The 26,343-nt window shown below is 46.9% G+C and overlaps 3 protein-coding genes and 1 long non-coding RNA gene across 8 annotated transcripts; 3 read left to right on the forward strand and 1 right to left on the reverse strand.

Moving 5' to 3' along the window:
• Window positions 1-52: 52 nt before the first annotated feature.
• Window positions 53-10,466, forward strand: S100A13 (S100 calcium binding protein A13). 3 transcript variants are annotated; one of them, XM_036755264.1, is made up of 4 exons: window positions 53-142; window positions 518-728; window positions 1,582-1,791; window positions 10,236-10,466. In XM_036755264.1, exons 3-4 carry the CDS (start codon window positions 1,639-1,641, stop codon window positions 10,389-10,391), a joined length of 309 nt encoding a protein of 102 aa, XP_036611159.1. In that variant the 5' UTR covers window positions 53-142; window positions 518-728; window positions 1,582-1,638; the 3' UTR covers window positions 10,392-10,466. The 3 variants fall into 3 exon arrangements, with proteins under 3 accessions (XP_036611159.1, XP_036611161.1, XP_036611160.1); XM_036755266.1 differs by having other exon boundaries at window positions 1,631-1,791; XM_036755265.1 differs by lacking the exons at window positions 53-142; window positions 518-728 and adding an exon at window positions 947-1,123.
• A 2,379-nt stretch (window positions 10,467-12,845) lies between these two features.
• Window positions 12,846-15,694, forward strand: S100A14 (S100 calcium binding protein A14). The gene is made up of 4 exons (XM_036755263.1): window positions 12,846-12,949; window positions 13,467-13,597; window positions 14,458-14,604; window positions 14,905-15,694. Exons 2-4 carry the CDS (start codon window positions 13,568-13,570, stop codon window positions 15,040-15,042), a joined length of 315 nt encoding a protein of 104 aa, XP_036611158.1. The 5' UTR covers window positions 12,846-12,949; window positions 13,467-13,567; the 3' UTR covers window positions 15,043-15,694.
• On the forward strand, window positions 14,557-26,053 carry S100A16 (S100 calcium binding protein A16). 3 transcript variants are annotated; one of them, XM_036755261.1, is made up of 3 exons: window positions 14,557-14,604; window positions 24,774-24,949; window positions 25,386-26,053. In XM_036755261.1, exons 2-3 carry the CDS (start codon window positions 24,791-24,793, stop codon window positions 25,542-25,544), a joined length of 318 nt encoding a protein of 105 aa, XP_036611156.1. In that variant the 5' UTR covers window positions 14,557-14,604; window positions 24,774-24,790; the 3' UTR covers window positions 25,545-26,053. The 3 variants fall into 3 exon arrangements, with proteins under 3 accessions (XP_036611156.1, XP_036611155.1, XP_036611154.1); XM_036755260.1 differs by lacking the exon at window positions 14,557-14,604 and adding an exon at window positions 16,908-17,031; XM_036755259.1 differs by lacking the exon at window positions 14,557-14,604 and adding an exon at window positions 23,676-24,002.
• Window positions 20,418-24,779, reverse strand: LOC118846565. Its single transcript, XR_005010202.1, has 4 exons — window positions 24,648-24,779; window positions 24,388-24,554; window positions 23,415-23,519; window positions 20,418-22,954 (listed from the first exon to the last, which is right to left on the reverse strand). It is a non-coding gene; the product is annotated as an uncharacterized LOC118846565 (long non-coding RNA).
• Window positions 26,054-26,343: the final 290 nt, after the last annotated feature.

The following is a 26,343-nucleotide window of genomic DNA, read 5'->3' on the forward strand; positions in this document are numbered from 1 at the left end:
GTTTTTTTTTTTTTTAAACATTCCATTCTCCACATGCATGCTAGCAATCCACGGGGGTTCTTGGTTGATCTTGGTGCCAGCTCAGGCCTGGCACAGAGCAGAGAGGGCAAGAAAGGATAAAGTAGCGGGGAGAGAAAGAGAGGTGAGATCAGAGACCACAGGCTGTTGAACCCTTCTGGTCCTTGGACCGCCCTGTCCATAGTGCCGAGGCATGGTCCCTATGCCCTATTGAGCGGAAAAAGAAGGGGACTCCTCCAATGAAGTCTCTCAGATAGAGGCCTCATCTCCAGAATTCCTCAAAAGACAGTGCCTTCTTTACTCTTAATTTCATCAAGTGCCGGCTGGGATGCACGAATTAGGACTTTTTGAGAGGCTGGGGATAGATAAGAGGGAGAGATGGGAAGTGAGCGGGAGGGATTTAAAGGACGAGATGCAGGCTCGGGGTGGGGGCTATGTCTCTGGGGCTGGAAGGGTGGATGAGACCGGGAAAGTGAGGTTTGACATTTGTTTGCTTAAGGGCTGGGGGAAAGCTGGCTAAGTTGGTGGTACCGAACCCGGGCTGCGCTGATGGGTGAGGAGGAGTGGGTGGGCGTGCCCTTTGCCGAAGTTCACCACGGGAAACTCAATACCTCGGGATATTCGCGGAGGACTCGGTCTCCCCAGCCCCACCTCTTGGGCTTTTATAAACCTCAGCCCATCCCTACTTCTGCTTGAGGCAAAACCTGAGGGTGAGTATCAAACCTACTTCACCTACTCCTTTTGGAGTGGAGTGGATGAGGGACCCGCTTTCTCTGGAGAAAGATGAGCTCCTCCCCCCAGTCCTGGACCTGGGAATTCAGGAAGTGACTTTGGGGCTCTGAAGGAAGGACTGGAGCGGGCGGCGGGGGGTGGTCTTCGGGCTTGAACAGGTTGGAAGAGGGTCAGATATAAGTTAGAGAGGGCTTGGGATTTTCCTTGTTCTCCAACCCTCTGTCCTCTTAGAACTAAACTGTGGGGGCTGTAAAGAGATAGCTGGCAGCTTAGTTCCTGCCTCCGACTCTGTAGCTTAAAAGATGGGAGGAACCCCGAAGCCAGGACTCATTACCGTTAGCTTAACTTCGGAACAGTCTGTATTTTGTTGAGGGTGCGTATCTTTCTGCTCTTTAGGCTGAGAAACATCTGTATGTTTTCCGTGGGGGACTTGAAGGACACTGGTTGAGATAATACCAACTTTATCATTTGTGTCGTTTGGTCCTTTAGTTGATGGAGTGGGAAGAGGGCATCTCTGACCCACTCTGACGCCCCCTCTCATTTCAAGAAGATGCCTTAGAAAGAGCTGAGGCAGAGACATTTTAAATAGCTCCGTGTGTCAGGGTGCTAGACCCCAGACAGAGGCTGTCAGCCTGATTGCTCACAAAGTGAGACACCCCCCCCATAATGAGTGCACACAGAGGGGCTCCCCGGTCCGAGACTCCTCACAGGAGTGGGGACAGATCTCTTTCTAAGGCTCTAGAATACCCCACAGAGATGGGGGAATGAGTAGGTAACACCTGGGCAGGGTTCCTCCCTAGAAGTTACCTTTGGATATTCCTTTCTCCTTAGCCAACCTTGGATCCACAGTTAGTCTAAGAGCAAGCTTCCCCACCTCTAGCCTTCTCCATGGCTGCCCAGCCACTGACAGAACTGGAGGCTGCTATTGAAACGGTGGTGAAAACCTTCTTCACTTTTGCTCATCGAGAGGGAAAGAAAGACAGCCTCAGTGTCAATGAATTTAGGGAGCTGGCCACGCAACAACTGCCCCACCTCCTCAAGGTAACTGGGAACCCAGGGTAAACTGGGAGGATGCTGTGACAGAGAGAAGGTAATTTAGGATGGAATGTGATGGCTTGCACGGATGTGGTTTTGTAGGTACTTGACAACTTGCGTGACACCTTGGGTATGGCAGTGTGTCTGTGAATGTGATTGTGTTACAGCTTGTGGTTTCAATATACAACTGTGGAAGACAATGAATGCAGTTGTGCATTTGGACAAAGCACTGTGTGTTTGTTTTCGTGGTCTATAACTGGGATGATCCCATGATTTCATACTACACTAGAAACTGTCTCCAAGGATATAGATCAACGAGTACTCAGTAACTTGGGGAATGGTCCCTGGGCACAGCGAGTTTAAGTGACTTGCCCGTCTATGGTCACACTGCTAGTATAGACTTGAGTCTTGATCTAGATATGTCATGTTGCTTCTTACATGTGTTTAGATGAATGAGGTCTTGTGATCTTGTGCAACTATGATGGTCTGAGTGTGGTAGAGTGTGAGCCCATGACTGTGACTCCTATAAAAATTAACACTGTGCATTAATAAGGCTTTTCTCTCCCTGACTAGAACGTAACTTCTGTGAGGGTAGAGACATACCTCATACATACTTTTTTATATCCCCATATTGGCTAGGATGGTGCTGGGCATTCCGTAAGTACTCTATAAATACTTAAAATCCTAGAATGTTCGATCCAGAAGGAACCTTCATGACGAGCTAGGGCAAGCTTTTTGCTTTGTAGATGAGGACATTAAGACCCAAGGATTTTCTGAAGGCCATGCAGCTAAACCTTAGAGATAGTTTATTCCAACTTCTTACCTAAAACATACTTGTCTTTACAACATTCCTGACAGATGGGTCATCAAAATTGAATACTTGTCAGTCAATCACAAGCATTTATAAGAATCTACTGTGTGCCAGGCACTGGGCTAAGAACTGTCACATTTAATGACAAGGAGCTCATTATTTCAACTTTCATTGTAGAATTTAAAAAATTATTCTGAATGTAAAAATTTAAAAATGGAGATTTCTACATATGTAATAGAAAAGAAAAAAGAAAAGAGAATTGTACACTATCATAGAATCTTATTAGTTTCAGCCTACCTGTGAGGTTTTTTTTTTTTTGCAAACTAATTCTGTTAGACAACTTATTAGGTATTCCCCCCAGCTCATCCATTTTCTGTAATTTGATAGGCATGGTTTCTGTGTATCCAAGTTGTTGACAAAAATGCTGAGCTGATAATAGGGCTGGAGACATGTTGATAGATGGCTTCCACGCTGATACCGATCAATCAACACTCTCTGAGTACAGCTCCTCAACCTGCTGTCAACCTAACTAGTTATCTTCTCTTCTAACACAAGGATATCATGAGAGGTTTTATAAAATGCCTGTCTTGCTGAAGTCTGGATATATTACAGCATCATCATTCCCTTGATCCTAGTAACTTTGCTGAAAAAACAAATAAGGTTAGAGGTGTGTGTGTGTGTGTGTGTGTGTGTGTGTGTGTGTGAGACTGGACTTGTGATTTCAATAGTATAGGGAACACCCCCTGCCTATTAATGTACATCAACAGCTTTTCAGCAACTCAATCTTTAAAAGTGACTTGAGGCATTTTGAGGTTAGATGACTTGCCTAGGGTCACATAGCAACCAGTATGTGTCAGAAGAAGAACTTGAATCTTCCTGACAGGGGATGATGCTCTATCTATTATTCGAGGCTGCTTCTCAAAGATAGGGTTATTCCAAGTTAAATAACAGATGACTATTTGAGAGAACACACACACACACACACAGAGGCAGCCAGATGGTACAGTGGATAGAGCAATAGACTTGGAGTCAGGAAGACCTGAGTTTAAATCCAACCTCAGAGATTTCCTAGATGTGTGACCTTGGGTAGGTCACTTTGTCACTGGAGAAAGAAATGGCAACCCAGTCCAGTATCTTTGCCAAGAAAAGCCCTGGACAGAGGTCTATGAGGTCGCAAAGAGTTGGACAGCACTGAAACAACTGAACAACAACATATATATATATACATATAGGTAAATATATAGACACATATGTATGTATATACTTATGTATATGTATGTATATATACATAGACATATTATCTTTTAGGTAGGAAGGAGCAAGAATGTGGTGAAGGTATCTTTCATTTTTTTTTCCAATTACATTTAAAAATAATTTTAACATCCTTTTAAAATTAAATTTTGAGTTCTGAATCCTCTCCTACCCTCCCCTCTTATTGAGAAGGCAAGCAATAGATTATGCATGTGCAGTTATGTAAAATATATTTCCATATTAGTTATATTGTGAAAGAAAACACAGACCCATTCCCCCCCCAAAAAATCAAGAAAAATATCTGCGTTCAGACTTCATCAGTTCTTTCTCTGGAGGTGTATAGCTTTTTTCATCATGAGTCTTTTGGAATTGTCTTAGATCATTGTATTGCTGAGCATAGCTAAGCCATTCACAGTTGATCATCATACAATATTGCTGTTACTGTGTACAGTATTCTTCTGGTTCTGCTTATTTCACTTTGTATCAGTTTATGTAAGACTTTCCAGGTTTTTCTGAGAGCATTTTGCTCAGCATTTCTTATGGCACAATAGTATTTCATCACAACCACATACTATGACTTGTTCATCCATTCCCCAATTGATGGTCAGACATCGAAGACACCAAGGCCATCCACTATATCCCTGATTGTCTTGAATTTTGTCTTGTCACTGGACTTTGACGACTCTAGAAGAGAGAGTGAGGCTGAGGACTTTGTGCAGCACCGCATCACTTAAATCCAATTCACTCACAAGTTAAGACATCACCTTGTGATGTTGTAACAACAATGCTGCTTGCAGCTGCTGTGGAGCTGTAAGGGCAATAACACCAGCACACAGGAGGGCTGTTAGCACAGGTTCTTTGATCTGCTTTTCAAAGGAAAGCAACTTTAAGGGGTTAACAATCTTACTTTAATTAAACATACATATGTCATTCACTTAGTTCAGGGGAAAAAGTCAGCACCCTGAACTTGAGTAAATACAAACAGAAATTACAAACAGAGAAAATAACACAAATCAACAGACAGGCTTCTGTCTGACCATAGCAATACATACATAGTCAGAGAGAGAAGCACCAACATCTGGGTTTTGAAAGTCGGGGGGCTCCTTAACGGTGACTTAGAGTCTTGTCTGGCCAAATCACAGGAACAGTCTTCCCATGAGCGAGCCCTCAAAGCAAAATACTAACCTCCGAGTATGCTTCTTCAGGATCAGAGGGTGTCACAACCATGTGACTCAAACTCATGTGACTTAGGCTGTCTTGTGACTTAAGTCATCAAAGATTTTTGATTCAATCAGAGACTCTTGATTGAAACAAAGGCAAGACTCAGTCAAAGGCACTTGATTGCTTTAGTGCTGAGAGGCATTATTCCAAAAGAAAAAAACAGCGAAAAGTCCCACTTTGCTTGCCATTACAGATGTCTTTGGTCCTCTTTGAAAATGAAGGACAAAGCATCTTGCTCTAAGTTTTCCCACCCATCCACCTATAAGCTATCATTTCCTCTGGCTATCAGTGGGTTAGAAAGAATACTGGGTTAGGAACTCAAGATCTAGTTATACCACTAACTCTGTGTGCAACTTTGGTTAAGTGGCTTCTCTCTGGGCCTCAGTGTCCTCATCTGTAAAATGGAGTTGGATTAGATGACCTCTAAGGTCCTTTTTGGCTCTGAATCTATGATTTTGTGATCTGCTTTATGATTCTATGGATTTCTTTGTTCTAGCAGAGTCAGGAATTGCGGTGAGGGATGAGAGAAAGAGAAAGAAAAGGGGGGGCAATCTTCTTGACCCCTAATGCTGTGTTTGGAAGGGCAAGGTCGTAGGGCCTTAGATTTAGGTGGGGAAGGAGCCTTAGAGTTCATCTAGTCCTACCCCCTCCTTCATTTTACAAATGAGAAAACTGAGACTTTGAGCAGTTATAGGGCATAGTGCCTGGCACACAGTAGGCTCTTAACAATAGCTGGCTTATTGACAAGTCAGAATACTTGTCCGTGGTCTTGACTTGTCCATGGTCACCAAGGTAGTGAATGGTAGACATGTGATTTAAACTCATATCTTTCAATTCAAAATCCAACATTCCATCCTTTGCAACAGTCGAACAAATATACACAATTACACATTTGCACATACGGATATGCACATATTAAATCTCCCAGTAAAACCAAAGCCACTTGAGGGAAAAGGCTAGGTTTTATTCATCTTTTTATCCCTAGTGCCCAATTTAGGGCCACCACAGAATAGGTACTTTCATGACCTGTTTCCTAAGTAAAAGAAAAAAGGAATCAATGAATGAACATACAAATTAATGAGTTGCATATTTATCAGGCTTTTAACAGCCTTTAAGTGGACGGATCTTAGGCTGTAGCCTTCAACCCGGCCAGGCATTAGGCTCAGAAAAGAGTTGGAACAAGCTTTTACAGTGTACTTACTTAGTGTCAGGCGCTAGGCTAATAAGCACTGGACATAGAAAGAAAGGCAAATACACATCGGGGAGAAAGCATGCTGTAAATTTTTTTGTACATATAGATCTTTTCCCATTTTAAAAAAATCTCTTTGGGATATAGATCTTGTAGTATTGCTGGGTCAAAGGGTTTGCATAGTTCAATACCCCTTGGGCATAGTTCCAAATTGCTCTCCAGAATGGTTGAATCAGTTCACAACTCTACCAACAGTGTATTAGTGTAGCAATTTTCCCATATCCCCTCCAATATTTGTCTTTTCCTTTTCTGTCATATTAGCCAATTTGATAGGTGTGAGGTGGTACCTCAGAGTTGTTTTAATTTTCATTTCTCTAATCAATAGTTATTTAGAGCATTTTTTCATAAAACCATAGATAGCTTTGATTTCTTTGTCTGAAGACTGCCTGTTCACATCCTTGGACCATTTATCAATTGGAGAATAGTTATATTTTTTATAAATTCGACTTAGTTCTCTATATATTTGAGAGATGAGGCCTTTCTCAGAGAAACTTGTAAAATTTTCCCCTAGTTTTCTCCTTTCCTTCTAATCTTGGCTTTTTAATTTAATGTAATCAAAATTATCTATTTTACATGCTTTCTTGCTTCTGTTCTCAGAGCTAGTTCTGGGAGTCTATAAGTTTTCAGTTTTTCCAGAGTGGTGTGATTTAAGGAAAGGTGTGGTCACTGATCTCCTGGCCTGTCCTCTGGTCTGTGAGTGACCACAAGCACTCTTTTCCACCTTAGAACTGTGACCAGGATTTCCTGCTTCCTTGCACCTGCAAGCTTTGGTGTGTTAGTGCTCCTCCTAACCCTAGGACAGTTATGCAGGACTCCACCATGTTGGCTCCAAGTTTTTCAGTGAGATAATAATAAAGGCTAACATTTATATAGCATTTTTAATGTATTATCCCTTTGGATCCTTACAACCCTGTGAGGTAGCCACTTTTATTATCCCTATTTCATAGATAAGAAAACTGAGTCTGAGAAAGAATAAATGACTTGCCCAGGGTTCCACAGCTAGTACATGTTGTCTGAGACAGGATTTGAATTTAGGTTTTCCTGAACCCCAAGTCCAACCTTTATCTATTGTACCACCTAGCTACCACTGGCTTAGCTACAAGGGCAGGATTTTCAGCTAAGAGGGTAGGGGAAAGGGAAGGCACAGAACTTTTGGGGAACAATGAAAAGGTTTGGAAAAAGCTGCTGTAGTGCTTGGGATTTAACTGTGGAGGTGTAAAAGGATTGCCTTGTTGTAGTCAGGCCCCAGTTGGTAATATGCAATGTAAATTTGTAGTGGACCCAGTCGTGGTAGCTTCTTGATTTTTCTCTGGATTTCTGCAGTAGCCCCAGAGCAGGAGCAAAGGCGGAGCATGGTGGGAATGATCCACTGGGCTTGATAGGGCATGATCAGCAGCAGTATGTCAAGGGGGCAAGGGACTCGAATATATAGGACACTATAGAGTTGAACCGTTTCACCCAAAGGGTCAAGCTAGGGAAGGGAGAAGAATATAATTAGTATAGGGGTGATGGCCTGGGAAAGAAGTGAGAGGCAGAGGAATTGGAAGTCATGGTAAGGACAAAGAAAAGTGTTAGGGGGTCATAAGGCAAAACGAAAGGTGGAATCACAAAATGTTATAATCATATAAAGCTATTTTAGAGTTCATGAACATAGAAGTGTTCTTGGGTGGTGGCAAGATAAAGGGCATAACCATCTCTGCATAAATGTGAGGTGTAATGTAGAAATAGGTTGTGGAATAGAGTAACTGGGAATTTGGAGTGTTTAAGGGAACATCGATGTGAATGTTCAAGTTCCTTAGTATGAGGGCAGGAATTGAGAAGGAGAGAGACTATAAACCAGTGACTGAATTCATTGAGGAAGGAAGGACAGTATCCTGCGGATAGGTAGATAATAGTTACCAGAATCTTTACTGGGTGATAAGTATGGAGTCAATAAACTTCAAAGGAGGAGAGTAGAATATAATGAGTGATGTTGGTAGAGGAAGAGTCTGAATGTGGCAATAGGGAGCAAGGAATATTTCAACTCCCCCACCGTGAGTAGTGACTGGGTTTATGAGTGAAAATTCAGCCAGTATTAGGAGAGGTCACCAGAGATGCTGTGTTATCAGGAGGGAGCCAGGACTCAGTGAGAAAGGAAGGTTTAAGATTGAAAGCAGATGTGTTAATTATGGAACAGGCATTCCAGATAGCACAGTGGAAGGTTCGGGTAGATCCGGAGTGCAACATTGGAGGGGTTGGGTTGGTGGAGGTGGGAATAAAGACTCCAGGTTTGAACAGTGATAGCTAGGCTTTCAGAATCCTACAGGTGGAGAGAATATGATAGAATGGGAGTGTGTTAATCATTAAGGAATGAGTTCAGGCAGAGTACCAGTGACTGGAGACAAGATCCCACAAAATCCAGCATCATTCAAGTCTCCTCTTAGTCACATAATCACAGGAGTAAATGTTTTCCCAGCCCTGGCATGACACATTTATCTTCCAGAACTCTTCCTACAGGTCAAGGTTATTTTGGACAGAGTCCAAGGACAGGCACACACTTGCACTGGCTGTCCTGTTTTAGCATTGCCTTGATGCCCTGGCACTCAGTAACACTCACACTGACCGAGGCCTAGAGTCCCTTTCCTTTCCCATTCTCTGTCCCCATGTCCCCCATCCCCATCTTTCCTCATCATTTCCTCTAGCTCAGGGTTTTTTAACCCTTTTATGTCTTGAACCCCTTTGGGAGTCTACTGAAACAAATTCTGTTGAAATACATTTACCGGAATATTAAAACAAAACAATACAAAACAAAAGCCCTGCCTGTTAGTGGGTTAGAAAGAACATTGGCTTAGGAGCCTGAGTCCCAGCTGTGTCGCTTAATATCTGGATGACTTTGGGCAAGTCCCTTATCTCTGGGCCTCGGGATCCTCATCTGTAAAATAAGGGCGTTGGGATGGATGACCTCCAAGGGCCCTTCTATTTCTAAATCTGTGATGCTTCATTTCAAACATAACTGGGCCAGAACAGGGCTGAATAAGGTCTCCTCACCCTTCCTTTTCCCTCTTTCAACCTTTTCTAAGCTGATTTGTCCAGAGAATAATTTGGGATTTTAAATATATTGATTTATGATTAACAATACACATATGGTATAATGATTTTAAATAGGAATTATTTTACATAATGAATGTATATAATATATAATCATTATATATTATGTAATATTTATATATATGTGCATACATACATGTGTATATATACATATGCATATATACATGTATATATGTGTGTGTGTGTATATATATATGTATACATACATACATACATATATAAATGCTGAGAGCATCTAGATGGTAAAGTGGATAGAGTGTCAGGCTAGGAGTCAGGAAGACTCATCTTCTTGAGTTCAAATCTGGCCTCAGATACTTCCTAGCTGTGTGATGCTGAGCAAGTCATTCAACAATGTTTGCCTCAGTTTCCTCATCTGTAAAATAAGCTGGAGAAGGAAATGGCAAACCATTCCAGTATCTCTGCTGAGAAAACCCCAAATGGTGTCAGGAAAGTTGGACGCAGCTGGCAAATGTACCAACAACGATAAATGCTGATCGAGAGTTATAGAATTCCCTTAGGATAAATGAGGACCTGGAGCAAAATAAAGAAAACTAAGTCTGTTTTTATACCCCAACTATGTATAAGTAGTAGTTTTAATATTCAATTTCATATTTAATATTTAGGAGGAAAAATATTATTAGCATTGGAAACTTCCTACAGAAATCCCGTTCCCCAACTCTGGGAACACTAGACTTTCTCAAAACACAGTTTGGGAGTTCCTGGATTGAGGAAATGATTTTCTAGTTCTGACGTTCTATGAAGGTTCCATTTCATCTCCCCTGGGGTTTCTTCTCTGCTGCCCCCCCACACACACCTTCTATGTCTCCCTAGGACGTGGGCTCCTTGGATGAGAAGATGAAGAGTCTGGATGTGAATCAGGATTCTGAGCTCAAGTTCCATGAATACTGGAGGCTTATTGGGGAACTGGCCAGGGAGATGAAGAAAAAGACAGCGTCAGAGTTCCGGAAGAAGTCGAAGCTGACCTAGGGAGGTTTGGGGGGAGAGGAGGGGAAGGTGACAAGGTGACCCCTGTCCCCCTAATAAAGTTGTCTTGAAATACAAGTGTACTTTTTGGTTTTTTATTCCTCCCAGATTCTTCAGACATTCCTTCCTGAGCTCAGGAGAGGTTGCATGATCTGAGGCAGAGTAACATTATATTTTAAGGTTTACAAAGGGCTGTCATCACAATCACCTTGTGAATTAGGCAGGGATTCCATTTTACAGATGAAGAAACTGAGGCCAAGAGGCCTGTATTGCATACAGTGGCACTGCACACAGTAGGGCTAGGAACTGGACCTGTGGTTTCATCAGTATAGGAAACTCTAAGGTGAGGAAACATTACAACCTGGGAGAGCCACCTTGACCAGGGTCACACAACCTATAGGCATCAGGAGGTGACTTCAACCAAGTTTTCTTGTCTTCAAGGCTGTCTTTCTATTCACCACACAATGCTTCTAGTATTGACTATAGTATCATCCAATAAATATTTGCTGAGTGAATGAATGACCAATAGTGATGCAACTCAGGAGGAAGGGGCAAGGGAGTTTGGTGGTTCCTGTCTTCTCTGAAGCTTCTCGTGGAGGCCTAGATTGCTGATGGGGTGAGGATGCCCAGCGTCTTGGCTCCTGGCATGCTAGATTATTGATACCTCTAGCATGGCTCCTGGTATACTTCATATTTGCCCCTCATTTGGGCTTCCACATTAGAGTTTTAGACACTTGCTTCCTTTTCTCTCCATATCTGAGCTTACTGCCTATATTTCCAGATCGATGGTGGGGTGGGGAGAGGAATATAGGGGTACAGCGACTTCCCATCCTCAAATCTCTTGCCTGAGATAGGGGTTCTCAGGTTCAAGGTTCTCACCACAAGATGGGGCAAGGGCAGGGCAGTCCACAGGCCTTCGAGCTGACCAGACACTGCCCAGAGGGGCTCAGACTGAGAATCCTACAAGGGAGAAACCCAGTAGCCCCTCAATAGTTTCAAAGCATTGGAAGAAAGCACCTAGACTCCCCACCTTGCCCTCTGCTTCCTCCTCCATTCTCTCCACCTGACGCTTACAGGAGGGCCATGCTACCGGCTATGGGAGTTGGGGAGGGCTAGTGAGGTATCCTAGGCTGGAGGTCTAAGGGTCTTGTAATTCCTAGGAACTTGCTCCAGGGACTGGAGGGCCCTCTGCCTAATCTCTTGTTGGGGGAGGTGGGAACCCGGGACGACAGAAAGGGAGTGGCAGGCAACTCTACCAGTTTGGAGAGTTAGAGTCCCCCTTCCCCACCCGCCTCCCATTTGGGCCCCACTCGACATCTGTACCAAGATCCTATCCAGAGGAATCTTCAAGGAGGAAAAGAAACCACAGCTCCCAATGGCAGGCTGGCTCTGTCTTCTTGTTAAAGTAAATTTTTTATTGATATCTTCTATAAAAATATTTTTATTTTCCCAATTAACAAGCATTTGTTTCTCTCTCTCTCTCTCTTTCTCTTTCTCTCTCTCTCTCCTTCAACAGAATAATAAAAACAGCCCTTGTAAATAGGCATAGGCAAGCAGAATACTAATTCTCACATTGGCCATTCATGTATCTGGCTGGCTTCTTGACAAGATGCCTTCATTGGAACTTGTTCCCACTAACTGGCCCCGGACTTCCTCCCCCCAGAAAATGGGAGTAGGCTGGAGTGAGGAGAATTAAGTTTAACAGCCATGAAAATGGACTGAGAGCCAGCCTCAGAGTTAGGAAACTGGGTTCAAATCATTTCCTCCCCACACTAGGCAAATCACTTAACCTTTCAATGCTCTTGACAGAGCAATTTCATTTTGCAGATGTAGGGAGTCCCCTACACCAATGAAATCACAGGATAAGACCAAAAATAAAAAGACCGATTGTACAAATTTACACAATGTGGGGGTGTAAGCTTCAGGTGACTCCTCTCCCCAATCCAGCAGGTCAGGAATCAGCTGCAGAGTGACCCAAGCGACTGAGGAAGGCTGGGCAGACAGTCTCAGCTTCCTACACTAACCCTTTGTACCAGGCCCCTCCCCCACTTCCCTATCCTGCCTCCTGGAGGCAGGGGCAAACTCATCAACCCCTTTCTCATCTTGGTGATACTGGCCACTGACCGTCTCCCTTCCCAGCTTCTCCCTTTCCAACCTCCCTTACCCTTTCCCGGGCCCTGAATTTTCCCCTAATCTTTCTCAGCTGGTTTCCAGCTCCCATCCCATCCCCATCCCCATCGTCCCATTGCCCAATTGACATGTTTCCCAGGTTCCCTCTTTCTCTTGTCCTGTCTGGGTCGAAGGGGCAGCTGCCTAGCCTGGTTTTGGAGTCCTTTGTCCGTCCCTCCCTCCTGGCAGTGGGGCGGACCCTCTGGCTCTGAGCCTGGTGTGTACAGCAGCTGCTGCTGGCATCACCCAGCTGAAAACCCTTCCCCCTCTTCAGTCTCTCCTCCCTACTATGCTTCTCCTCCTCTTCCTCCTCCTCCTTTCCACTCCCCCAGGTATAAGGGCTGGGCCAGGTGAGCCGGCTCCTCCTGTCTCGGTCCCAGAAGCCCTAGCAGGTAAGTGAGCCCATGCCTTAACATAGTAGGGTCTCCATAACTCTCTCCCCATTCCTGCTGCTCTTGGGGATGCCTCACCCCCAACCTCAAAGAAGACTTCCTTTAGGGATACTAATACCACCCCACCCTACCTCCTTTAAGGTCCAAGGGGAAGGGAGCCTGTGGGACTAGGAGACCCAAACATTGTAGGGCTGGGGCTTGGAGGACAGGATAATTAGGGTAATGTTTGTGACCAGGCTGAGGAAGTAGAGGTGGCACCATTTCAGGGTCTGGGGGCATCAAGGCTGAGGAGGGCTTTGAGGCAAGGGTATCCTGCTACAGAAACTCCCCCCTTTCCTAAGGGTGCATGTGTGTCTGTGTTTCTGGGTGTGGAGTGATGGAGAACTGGCCCTGACCATCTCCCCACCTCCTGTTTCCAGCTTCCTGGAGGGAGGGGCAAAGTCATGTGGGTGGGTGGGGCGAGGGGGAGATGGAATCCTCAGCTTCCCCCTCATATCAGATCTCTCACATTTGCCAGGCAGAAGATGAGCCACTGGTCCCTCAGGGACACGCCATAGGAGAAAACACCCAGATACCAAAGAAGTGACCCCCCGTCCCCCCCCACTCACCCAGGTCATCATGGGACAATGTCATTCTGCAAATGCTGAGGTTGGTTCATTCATTCCCCTGCCTTCTGCCCAAGAATCCCTCACTAGCCTCTGACCCTTCTTTTCTCTTTCTCCCTGTTCTTTCTGAAGTTTCTCTCTTGGACTCCCCCTCCCCCCCCCCCCAACTCTGGGACCCACCTACCTTTCATTCACACTTGATCTTCATCCCCTCTTCACCAGGTTTCCCTCTGACTTCTGCCCGGTTCCATAGTTTTCTCTGCTATAAGCTCCAGCTTGGTTTAGAGTTCCCAAAGATAGGGAAGAGCCTGCTCTCTTTTTCCCACATATCCTGTCACTGGAGAGCCTTCCCTGGGAGAGCCAGCCAGGCAGGACCCACGTGCTGGGACCTGCCCTGGCTGGGAGAGTGAAGGGGGGTGGGGGGGCAGGTTTGCCCAACCTATTACTCAAGGTTTCCCACGTGGGACTGGTGGGGGCAGAGGGAAAAAGCCGGACCAGGAGAAAAATGGAGAATTATTCTGGACAATGAAGAGGAGCCGAGAGTCGAGGGGCTGAGTGTATCGTGTCCCCCTCTTTTCCTTGTTGGCATTTCCTGGGATGGCACTCAATAGAGGGGGGAAGGCCTTTGGGAGGTTTCTGTGGTTTGGGGAGGGGGATCCAGAAGAGGGAGGAATATGGGAAGGACTGATAGGATTGACAAGTAAATTCCAGAGCAAGAAGGTGTTTGGACAAACTGATGAACCTATAAATAGTAATAATGTCACTGGTGGGTGGGTGAGGGAAATTTCCAGGCAGAGCCAGAGCCAGAACACCTGCCTTAAATAGGATGTTCTGTGGTGACCCTGGCTCCTGAGGGTGGGAAGCTCATTTTTGATTTTGACTCTCTCCTGGCCCTGTCCTAAGGATGCCCAGGAGTTCAGCGATGTGGAACGGGCCATTGAAACCCTCATCAAAAACTTTCATAAGTATTCAGTAGAGGGGAAGAAGGAGACGCTGACATCTTCTGAGCTTCGGGATCTGGTCACCCAGCAGCTGCCCCATCTTATGCCGGTATGGAAGACCCAAGCATCTAAGCCCTGTATTCCTGTGGGGGTCTGTCCCTCGACTCTCCCATTTTTCCCTTTCTTTCTTCCCCAGCTAAATCTGGGGAGCAGGACCTTGGGCTTCATAAATACTTGCTGATTGATTAGCCTACTCCCTAGGTTAGGGGAAAGGGCCCCCCTTGGGCCTATGTCTTTCTTTGGAGGGGTGGAGTGGGGTGGAGTGGGGTGGAGTGGGAAGGCTAGGATGAAGACTGTCTTTCTGAGCTGTGGGTGTTTCCCCTCTACTCCACTCCTTGTCTTTCCTCAGGGCAGCTGTGGGCTGGATGAGAAAATCGCCAACTTGGGCAGCTGCAATGACTCCAAGTTAGAATTTGGGAGCTTCTGGGAACTAATTGGAGAAGCAGCCAAGAGTGTGAAGCTAGAGAACATGAACCAGAGAAAATGAGCCTCCACCACCACCACTACCCAGAAATCGTGGGAAGGGGTGCCCCAGAGACTGTGTAAACATAAAAATAAAAGTTTCTAGCTTCTTCCCTAGCTCCCCACCCTATTCCTCTCCCCCCCCCCCAAGGCTTTGTATATATCTTCCTCTCCTACTGGGGCATTCATCCCACTGAATGCTCCATAGGGCTTTGGAAGGTGAAATTGGGGTCTCCACACACTAGGAGATACGGGAAGGGAGCCAAGGTGGAGGGTCAGATCTTTAGGGACAATGGTGGCATGAACTGGAGTGGAGAGGGCATTCAGAAAGGGACTGGGAACTGATTAGATTAAGGGAGGGATAGGCATGGGGGCTAGTAGATTGGATATTTGGTGCTAAGTGAGCTTCTGGCCCTCACCCCATTCTGAAGTAGAACCATCCAGTCATCCAGGTCCCTTCCTTTGTCCTCCTTCTTGCTCTCCTCTTCCACCCACATATCCTGGGACCCTAGCCTTTCTAGGGTTTTGTCCCTTTAGAAAAGAAAGGGGTGGGCAGAGGGGACAGTGGTTGCGTTGGGACTAGGGAGGGTATGATTTTGAGGGTGAAGGGGCTTGGTGCTTTGGACATTTGTGGAATGATGGTCATTTTGTATCATTTGATTTAATAAAAAAAAGAAATATGATGATGTGATTCAAGACTTTCTTCTGGCTCTTAAGGAGAGAGGACCTAGAGCCTCGTGGGGGTATGGGTGTCGGTGATGGCTTCTCCATAGTAGTGAGCATAGAAATGAATGTATATCAGTTTGTTCTTTTGAGGCTGAACAAGAATGGTTTCTGGACTGGACAGTAGCATACCTGCTTTCCTATCTTGGCTTTGAGTCCCTTAGGTGACTTTTGTTGAGGGGACTTCCCTCTGGGCCTCCTTCTGTTGATGCAAATTCTGGTAGGGGTTTCCTGGAAATAACTTTTATATATCTGTATATTCATATGCATATATATACACCCATATGGGCATGTACATACATCTTGACAGTTTACAAAGCACTTTACATTATCTCGTGTGTTACTTACAACAATCCTGTACAGTAGATAGTACAGGTATTGTTCGCCCCATTTTTGCAAATGAGAACATAGGAACAGAGATGTTAACTGATTAACCTAAGGTCACACAGCTTGTTAGTGGAAGGGCTGGGATTTGAACCTAGGCCTCCTAACTCCAGAAATACTGCTTTTCCCCAAATACCACGGCTACATCTCTTGGTTCCTGGGGAGACTGAGTGTGGTAGGGGGAGTGAAGGAGCCAGGTACCCCATCCCACTTGCTTGGTGCCCAGGAGGGGTAATGAAAGAAAGGAAGGAATGGTCTAGGAAAAGGGTAGAAATGCACAGGAACCTTTGTGGAAGGAAGGCCCAGATTTTTGAGGAGTGGGGACCCGGCTGAGCCCCAGTTGGTTCCAGAAAGCAAGGCTCCAGGGGTTCTATTGTTTTCTGACTAGGAAGCCCAAGACCTAAAGGAATTCAGGTTTGGATATGGAATGTAAGGGCTAGTGTGGGTCCCTGTCCTGCCCAAGGCTGGGCTGGGCAGGGCTGGTATGTTAACTGGTCCATCTGCAAGGGTGATTATGGCCCCCGAAACTAGTCCCCTGAATGATTCAGGTGAACCAAGTGGCTGATGACAGCGCCTTCTCTGTTACTTCAGGGAGGGATGAAGAAGGTGGAGAATAAGAAGGAGGGTAAGTTGGGGAAGAGCCAGCCTCCCCGGCACACCCTTTGGTGGGGGGGAAAGAAAGGTGTGTGTCTCTTTAACAAGGGCCCAACCCCAAGGCCAAATAAAGATTGAGCTAAGTCTCTTTATATCCCGACTCAGCCAGCTCAGCCAGGCAAATCAGGGAGGGCGTTAGGGGAGACTTTGGGAAGAAGTCAGGGAGGAGTCTGGGCAGGTCTAGGAGCTACTTGGCAGTACCAGAAGTCAGGCCAGAGAGACCCGCTGGAGGAAGAGGACTCTGAGGAGGCAGGTGAGACTGGAAGAGCCTTGGGGCCAATGGGAGAAGGGTAGAAGTACCCGAGTCCAAGGGGAGGAAGGGAGGGAGTGGCAGGGAAGGGGACAAGGGGAAAGGTTGAGGTTGGGAGGAGGGGGACTGGAGGCCTGTCTAGGAGCTAGCCTGGAGGAAACAGGGAAGGGGGAGTTAATGATTTATTTTGGGAGGGCCAAGAGCCAAGTGTGGCAGTGTTGAGGTTGGAGGAGCAGGCAGGTGGGAGGACCCCGGGCCTAGGCAGAACAAATCTCAGTATACCAGGGGGGTGACCAGAAGGCCTCAGTGCCTACTTCTGGAGGGAAGAAAAAGCAAAAGCAAAGCAAAGCAAGTCTTACCCCTCACAGTGCTCCCAACTCCCTGGACATGGGCCTAATTCCCTTTTAGGGGGAAGATGAAGAGAATCCAAAGAGGGGAAGAGCAGGGCCTAGTGCAGGCAAACATGAAGGGAGTAGTGACAGGGGGAGTTGCAAGGGATCAGGATAGCTGGGGGGCAAGGGGGGGAAAGAACAGCTAGGACTTCTGCACCCAGGAAAGGAAACAAGTTTCAGCTTGAACCACTCTTCGTGGTGTGGACACACCTGTACAGCTCAGCACCAGAGAGTGCTTTCCCCGACCAATTCTAGGAGCCAGGGATACCTTGGGTATAATATGGGTACCTTAGAGGTTCTAAGGGCTGAGAAGGAGGAAGAGTAAATCAGTCCCCTATCCCAATTCCTCCATCTCATCATGGATGAAAAGAGTATCTAGGCTGCTGGAGAGACCAGGAAAAGGGGTGTGTGTGTGTGTGTGTGTGTGTGTGTGTGTGTGTGTGTACCTGGTCTGTTCCAGTTCCCTCCAGCATCACTAAGCTGGAATGGGACTGGGTGATGGTAGACCCAAGCGCTTTCATACTCTCCACATCATCCAAGAGCAGAGGGCAGATGTGGGTGGTGGAGTGGGTGGGATAGACCTAAGAAGGAGGAGGGGAGAATGAATGGTGAAGAGGTATCAGTAAAAAGAACAGCTTAAGGATTTTGGGAGTTGATGTGGTTGGTAGGTAGGTATCATGTGAGAGTGGCTATTCTAGTGCTTATGGGCTCAAGGGGAATTCTGGAAAATGAGCCAGAGTAGTTAGAAGGAGAGGGTGTGTGGTGGGCAAAGTATAATAAAGCTAGGGCTGGAGGGAGTTTACAACAGCCTTGAAAATAGTGCAAAACAGTTCCTGGCCCAGAGCAGATTCTACCATCTTTGGGAGAGGAGGGATCCTGGGATTGGAGCTAGAAAGAATGAATGAATGGCCTCTCTCTCCTATATAGTGTCTATATGAGGGATTCTGTGACAAGAACACTATGACTAGAATACTAGGCAAGGTAGGGAGGTAGAAGGAGGAGGTCAAAGCTGATAGTGGGAGGAGGCCAGGGTCTGAGAAGGGCAGGGTCAGAAGGCACGTCTCACTTCCTGGAGTAACTGAGAAGAATTTGACTTCAAGACTTCTAGTGAAAATTGGGTAAGGGTGGAGTGGAGCAGAGAGGCATATAGGAAGGAAGGCAAGTCAAAGTACCTCTAAATCTGCCACAGGTGTTTTAGAGAGGTGAGTGAGTGAAGATGAGCTGGCAAAGGTAGGAGGGGAAGGACAGGGTGGTGGGGAGTAAGGGTGAGAGATGTTTTGGAGATACAAGTTAGGGGTACTGTTGAAAACTGTGATGTTTCTGGGTTGGGCAGGAAGGGGTTTAAGGGTCAAGAGTGCAGTTGGCAAGAGTGGAGCCAGGCACATTGGCCGGGGGGGGGGGGGGGCGGCGGGGATTGGTAAGAAGGGAAGGGAGGGAAAGAGACTAAAGGGTTAAGAGAAGTTCCAGGGAGATGTGTGTGTGTGTGGGGGGGGTATAATTTGGTTTTTTTGGAGAAGTCAGCAAGTCTTGGGGTGGGGCTGTGTACATGGTAGGAGGGCAGGGGAGGGGATGGGGGCAGCTCATTGCACACAAGTGAACCTAGGAGAAGGCAATGACTGTCTTAAAGGACTGAGAGACCCTGGATGAGAGATCCCTTACTCAGGTTTCTCTGCCCAATTTGAGGGATTTCTGAATTGGCAAAAGGATTTTGTTCCTAAACTCTACATCGTCCTGCCCCACTAACACTCAAACCTTCTCTGTTTTCCCCTCCACCTGAGTACACATCAGAGAACCCACCAAATAGCAAAGTCCCTGCTGGACACACCCTCTTCACATCCTCTTGTAGGAAGGAGGTTGTGTCAATAGCCTGGACATCCTCTTTCCTGGTCTGCTCTGCCTTAGGACTCTCCAAAAGGGGCTGGAAACAGCAGGAGGGTGGGGTCAGCGGAGTTAAGGCGGGGGAGGCAGTGGAATGGGAGAGGGAGTCTGTGGGCTGCGTGAATGAAGGTGATTAGGGATGGGCAGAGTGGCCAAGCCAGTCTGCCACCCCCAGGGGAGAAGAGAAGGTAACGATGCCTTGCATGTCTCCGCTCTCTGAGGATCTCTAGGCATTTTTTCAGATGCTATCTCCTGGATTGCCCATTTTACATAGGGAGTGGGGTGGGGGTGTGTGTGAGGGCTGGGGGGTGGAGTAGATTGGAATGGATGTTGTGAGCAGTACATGAGAAGCAAGGAACAAAGAGGGGCAACCCTAGGAAAATGACTTCCCAGTATGGCCCAGAGACCAAGTGGGGACAGGGGAGTCAGATCTTTTGGCACCAACCGCCCCCCACCAACTTTTGCCTTCCTTATTATTGCTGGACAGCTCTGGGAAGGAGAGAGCAAGACCCTTCTGGTTAAAGAAATACCATGAGGAAGGAAGGAAGGAAAGGGTGGTTGGGAGTTAGGTGGAGTAGGGTGGGGGAGTAGAGAAGGCAGAGGGATGCCATCTGATAAACTAGCGTGTCCCCCACCCCTTCCCTCTCTCTGTCTCCTTTTCCTTTGGGGGACTTAGGTCTGAGATGAAGGCAGGATGCTCTCTGAAGTCTGGGATACTGTTTCTGTGGGATCTGTGTCTTTCTCATGTTCTTCTCGTGTGGAAATTCCCAGCTTCACCCTGGTCCTTATATATTTTGGGGAACAGGCTTGGAACACTACCCTCCTGAGGAAGGTGCCTGAGGAAAGCTATGTTCCAGGAGGCACAGGCTAGTCTGAACTCTTGTTTTCTCAGGAGAAGGGCCAACAATGCAGGTTTCCTTTGAGATTCTCCCCTACTACACACACTAATCCTACTCCCCCTCAGTACCCTCTGTACCCCTAAACTTACATGCGTCTCTTGGCATATCCTCTTTCCTAACTATGAACTCAGGCCCTAAGGGGTTTGTGGGAAGGAGCTAAGGAAGATAGTAAGGGAAGAGGGGGCAATGACCAACTCAGTTCAGTTTCATCCAACAAATATTTATTTTTATTCTATTCTATTTATTTATTCTACTGTGTACAGGACACTGTTTGGGGCAGGGGTGTGTGTGTATAATACAAAGATGAGTAAGCCAGGGTTCCTGACCTGTAGATTCTAATCTGGTAGGAGGGATGACACATGTCCAAATGAATTTTTTACATACTGTAACACGATAAGAACACATGTCAAAGGAAGGACAGTTGTCTCTGACTAGAAGGAGCAGAAAAGACTCGACAGAAGAAGGAGCATATGAGCTGAGTCTTGATGGAGGTCATGTGGTAGAATGGAGAGAGCAGGTCAGAGAAACTGACTTTGAATCTTTGTTCTGAACTTTGCCATCTCTGTGACCCTGGGTGATTTAGTTACCCTTCTCTGGGCCTCAGTTACCTTATCTCTAAGATGGGTGAATTGGACTAAGTGATCTCCAAGAACTCCATCCACATCCTATGATCTAGGAAAAATGGGATCCAAATGGAGGCAGGAAAGCCCCTGCCTGCCCTTTTCCTTCTTTCTCCACTCCCACTTTAAAAACCACTTAAATATCGATGCCCATAAGCTTTTATCAGGTCCCAGAAGGAAGGTCCAGGACCTAGAACACTGGAGGTCAGGACCTGAGGGGAGAGGGAAATGGGGGACCAGGACATAATTATCCATTTAACAAATACTTCTACTTTCTTGGGGTACTATGCTAACAAGAGGAATACAAATACACAGTTTCTGCTTTCAAGGAGTTTCTAACTTAGCTGGGGAGACAAGATAGTGCATGTTACTAGCTACTAATAGCAAGAGGTGGTATTTGGTGAAATGTGGGAGCAGTGTCTTGGAAAACAAATCTTGTGGGAGTTCAGGACTGGAGAAGCAGGATCACTGTGGGCTGGGGTGGTATTCAGCTAGGTTAAAAAAATGCATAAGGGTCAGGGGATACCAGACTAGCGGAAGAGTTTGCAGGGCTACCATGACTACGAACATCTTAGCTTTTCTGGGACAGGTTCAACTTCAAGAAAAGAAAGTGTATTTACTTTTAATTAATCAGTCATCAAGCATTTATGAGGTGCTACTTATTATGTGCGAGGCAGCATGCTAGATGTTGGGATATAAGGACAGAAATGAGACAGATTCTGTCTTCAAGAAGCTAACATTCTCCCTAGAGAGACAATGAGATATGTACAAAGTAAATAAAAATGCATTTGCGAGGGAGCATTAGCAGCTAAGGGGGATCAGGAAAGGCCTTATAGGAGGTGAATTTTGAAGGGAGTTAAAGATTCTAGGAGGCAGAGGTGAGGAGAGAGGGCATTCTGAGCATAGAGGACAGCTAAGGCAAAGAACAGGGGTGAGAGAGGACACATAGAATGTCATGTGTGAGGAAGAGCAGGAAAGCCAATTTGGCTGGATCATAGAATTTAGGAAGTGGAATGATGTGTAATAATGTGGAAAAGCAGGCATGTTGTCAAGGACATTAAGAGAAGCTTGTATTTTATCCTACGGGGAATAGAGAGCCACTGGAGATTTTTAAGCAAAGAAATGACTGGTCTTTTGGGAATATCACTCTGGCAGTTGAGTGGAGGATGAATTGGAGAGACAAAAAATTTCAGAGAAGGAAATCAACTAAGAGGCTGTTGAATTAGCTCAGGTGAGAGGGGATGAGAATCTGCCCTAGGGTGGCTGCAGTTTGAGTGGAGGGAAGGGTACAGATTTGAGAAGGGTGGAGGTAGAAACCCTAAGACTTGGTGACTGATTGATACAGAGGCACTGAATCAGACAGTGAATAGTTAATGATGACTCAGAAGCTGAGAACCTGGGTAACTAAGCTGATGTTGACTTTGATAGATACAGGAAAGTTAGGAAGAGGAGTTAAGTTTTTTTGGGGAGGAAAGATAATGTTTTGGGCATGTCGAGGTCAAAATATTGAATTCTGAGTTTAAAAAAAGCGTTGAGTTCAAGATATTTACTGGACATCTAATTGGAAATGTCTAATATGGTACTGGAGATCAGGAGACTAAGGCTGGAAACAGAGATCTGGGAATCATCTGCCTAGATGTAATCACTGAACCCATGGGAACTGATGAGATCAGAGAGGGTTCTGCAAAATGTCTTTTGTCAGACTTTGCGCCCAAACCAAGTTTTGGTTTGGAAAAAGCAGATGCTGTTGGTATAAGGAAAACCAAGGAGGCAGGAGTGGATGAGGTATGAGGGCTAAAGGAGAGTGAGGGCGCCAGGAGAGCTTTGCTGCCGAGCTTTCATCCATGCTTGAAATCCTATTTTTCTCCCTAACAGGCGCTGGGAGTAAATCAATAGTCCTAGACTCGACCGTGGGGGTGATTTGATTATCTAAAAGCAGGCAGGAGTGTCAGGAAGAGGGCCTCATTAGTACGTAGATGTTCAGGAAGCACCGGAATGGTCCTGGTTAGAGCATCTGTAAACTTCTTCCATCTTAGATTCCAGGCAGGCCTTGGGGAGCGGGTAGCCCGTAAGGATGGGTATCTAGGCCCTGGAACTGGGGTGTCCCCAGTCTACTAACCTGTACCTTCTCAGTCACCTAGGACGAGAGGAAAGGAGTAGAAATCAAAGCTCTGACACCGATTGGACAAATTACTTACCTTCTCTGAGCCTGTTTCTGTAAAACGGGTGCAATAGTACTTGTAGGCAGGTGATGATCATTTATTAAGTGTTTACTATGTGCCAGTCACTGCGCTAAGTTCTTTGAGCATAAATACAAAGAAAAAGCCCTTAAGGAGTTTACATTTAATAGATGACAACTCATAAAAATGAAATAGAAAACAGGGGTCAGAATGGGGGTTGTATAGAGCAGTTGTGAGGAAAGCATTTTATAAACCTTTGCATGCTAGAGAAATAGGAGTTATTAATAATTATTATCATTGTTATCACTCCCCTCTAAGTGATGGGGAGGTGGGACAGTACTGTGGCCCAGTGGTTAGAATGTTAGACTTGGGAGCGAGGAAGCCCCGAGTTCAGATCCACCACCACAAGTCGCTTACCTTCCTTTGTCTCCGTTTCCTCATTTGATAATAATGGTAGTTTCTATCTCAGCGTTGTTGTAGGGTTCAAAGAAGATAAACTACCTAAAGCGCTTCGCAAACATCCTGTAAATGTCAGTTATTATTATGTGGGGCCTGCGCTGAATTATTGGATTAACTTGGGCATGGGTGGTGAATCATAGAGCAGATCCTGCCTGCCACCCCCCTCCCATCCCCCAGTCACTACACCTTCCCTCACATCCTGTTATTCAGGAGCCTCTATTATGTTGGCATGTGCGTATGTCCTGCACTCTGGACTGTGGGGAGGAAGCAGAATTGTGGCGGCTTAAGAGTGATGTCCTAGAACAGCTGGAGCCGAGCGGCCAAGGCTGGGTGTGCCCCGCCAAGGAACGGAGGGATCGGGTCTGGAGAAAGAGCTTGGCTCCATTTCGAGTAACCAGAGGATTCCCAGAACTAGGGCCTGGGCGGGCGGAGAGTTGAGAGCCAGGGCCAGCTTGGAGGGGGTTGCTTAAAGAGAGAGGAGGGCCCTCGCTGTTAGAGGTCTTGCCGAAGAGATTGGAGAGACACTTGTTGAGGATTGCTGCTCAGGTACGGGTTGGCCTGGATGACCTCGGGGGTGACCGGGGGTCCTTTCTAATGCTGAGATTCTCGGATTCCGTGTGAGCCTATGCCATGGAGCACTGTGGGTTGTGGGGTGCGGGGGCCTGTCTAGCTGGAAAGTGCCCTAGAGATCCAGTGGTGGGTGGCTACAGCTGTGGCCACAGCTCCAGGCACTGTGCCCGTGGCCGTGTGTATGTGTGTGTGTTTTGGGGGAGGTTGTTGCATTCTGGACGTGGATTGGGGGAAGAAAGGGTCCCAAGAAGGTGTATATTGGATTAGAAAATTATTCCACTCTGAATCTGAGTGGGGGGGGTGGAATGGGGAGAGGGTCTCTAATGCCCGGAGGGTGTGGGTGGGAGGGGTCGGAGGATACCTGGGAGGGGCCAGGGTGTGGAATTGGGAGGGGCTGTCAATTAGAGTCGGTTTCTCTTCCCACGGGAGCCTCTCTCACAGTTGAGGTTCTGCTGTGCTCCTAGCCTTGGGCCTGAGGCTGGGGAGGGACTGGAAGAACCGGTCCGGGCGGTTGGATGGGGGAAACACCTGGAATGGGGGAGCCGCATAATCCTCATTCCAGATCCGAGCCCCTACACCCACCCTCCCCTCCATTCCCAGGGCCAGAGAGCACTTTCTTACCAACTTGGGGCTTGAGGGTTGGGAGGAGTTCTTCCTTTCCAGGGTCGGGGTTGGGGGGCTGGAGAGGCTCTGCGGGGCAGAGGCCCGGACGACCTCCTTTCCTCAATGCCCACTCCTTTCCTTTAGATCTTTGAGCAGGTGAGATGGCTGAGGAGGAACCTTACACCGAACTGGAACTCGCAATCTGTACCCTGGTGCATAACTTTTACAAATACGTACCCAACCACAGCCTCGTTCGGAACAAGATCAGCAAAAGCTCTCTTCGAAAAATGCTGCAGAAAGAATTTCGCAACATGTTGACAGTAAGGGATCGGACCCCCTTCCAGTACCCCGCCCCCCCCCCCCCCCACCACAGGGAAATTTCCCAGAGGGCTGTGGGCTGTGTGCCCAGGAGGCCTGGAGTGGGGCTGGTGGACAGACCTTTCTTTGTTTTGAAATCTCTAAGGGCGAAGGGGGGGTGGGAGGTGGGAGGTGGTAAATGACTGAGGCCTCAGTTGAATGATAGGCTCATAGATTCAGAGCTGGAAGGGACCCTAGAGGTCATTTAGTCCAGCCTTCTCATTTAACAAACCAGGAGACTGAGGCCCAGGGAGGGTGAGTAACTAGGTTAAGGCCACAGAAGTAGTAAATACAGAGTCCAGCCCTGGACTCTGACCCTTGGCTATCCAGCTTGCTCCCCAGTCCCCAGTGACTCTTTACCACTGACTCCTCCCTTGTCTTATTTAACCTCCCTACCAGGACACAGGCAACAGGAAGGCTGCTGACAAGCTCATTCAGAACCTGGATGCCAACCATGACGGGCGCATCTGCTTTGATGAGTATTGGACCTTGATAGGTGGGATCACCGGCCCCATCGCCAACCTCATACGCCAGCAGGATCAGCAGACCTCTGACTAGCAGACCCTTTTTTTCTTCTCCAGAATCTCTCCCTCCCCTCCCCATCACACACCAGGGCATTCTGGCCTTGAACTTCAGTTCTTCAGGCTCCAGTCTTCTTCCAGGCCCCCCCCCCCCGACTCTTCCTCACCTTTTCCTTCTCCCCATCGACTGTTCTCATCCCCAATGAACTGGGGGAGGTTAAGAAATCCAGGAGACCCCCTGTGGGGAGTCTCAGGGTCCCTTCCCCTTTGCCACTTTGTCTATCCTCCTTTCCCTGGCCTGTCTTCAGCTGAAACAGTCTCTAGGTCTCCTCTGCATTTGCTGAGACGGAGGATTTGATGACTTTGGTGCCGGCAGCACCAATTCATTCCCAAACCCTCGGTCCCCAGGGAAATGGGGACAAAGGAGCACCTGGTGGGGGTGGGGAGACCCTCTGCACCTTGGTCTGTGAATGGCCCCAGCAGAAGCCTCTGCCTCACCTCCTCTTCTCTTCCATTCTGCAATAAAAGCTGGATTTGGAGTATAAATGCCCTCTCTTTGGTACCCATGTGTCACTCATTAAATCTCCCTACTTCCTCTTGGTTCACTTCCCCTCATCCTTAAGGTTCTTGAATTCCTGAGCACAGGATCAAGGAGGGAGCTCTGAGAGATAAGTAATTGAAGGATCAGCTGAGAGATCAGTGTCTGGCACACAGCAGGTGCTTAATCAATCAATTATTGGTTGATTGGTTTGTTGAGGGTTGAAGAGGGAATCAGAAGTTCTTGATTTTAGCATGTCCCTTGGACCAGGCATTTATTCATTCATTCTTTCAACAAC

This window comes from Trichosurus vulpecula, chromosome 4, assembly GCF_011100635.1.
Source record: "Trichosurus vulpecula isolate mTriVul1 chromosome 4, mTriVul1.pri, whole genome shotgun sequence".
Classification (NCBI taxonomy): domain Eukaryota; kingdom Metazoa; phylum Chordata; class Mammalia; order Diprotodontia; family Phalangeridae; genus Trichosurus; species Trichosurus vulpecula.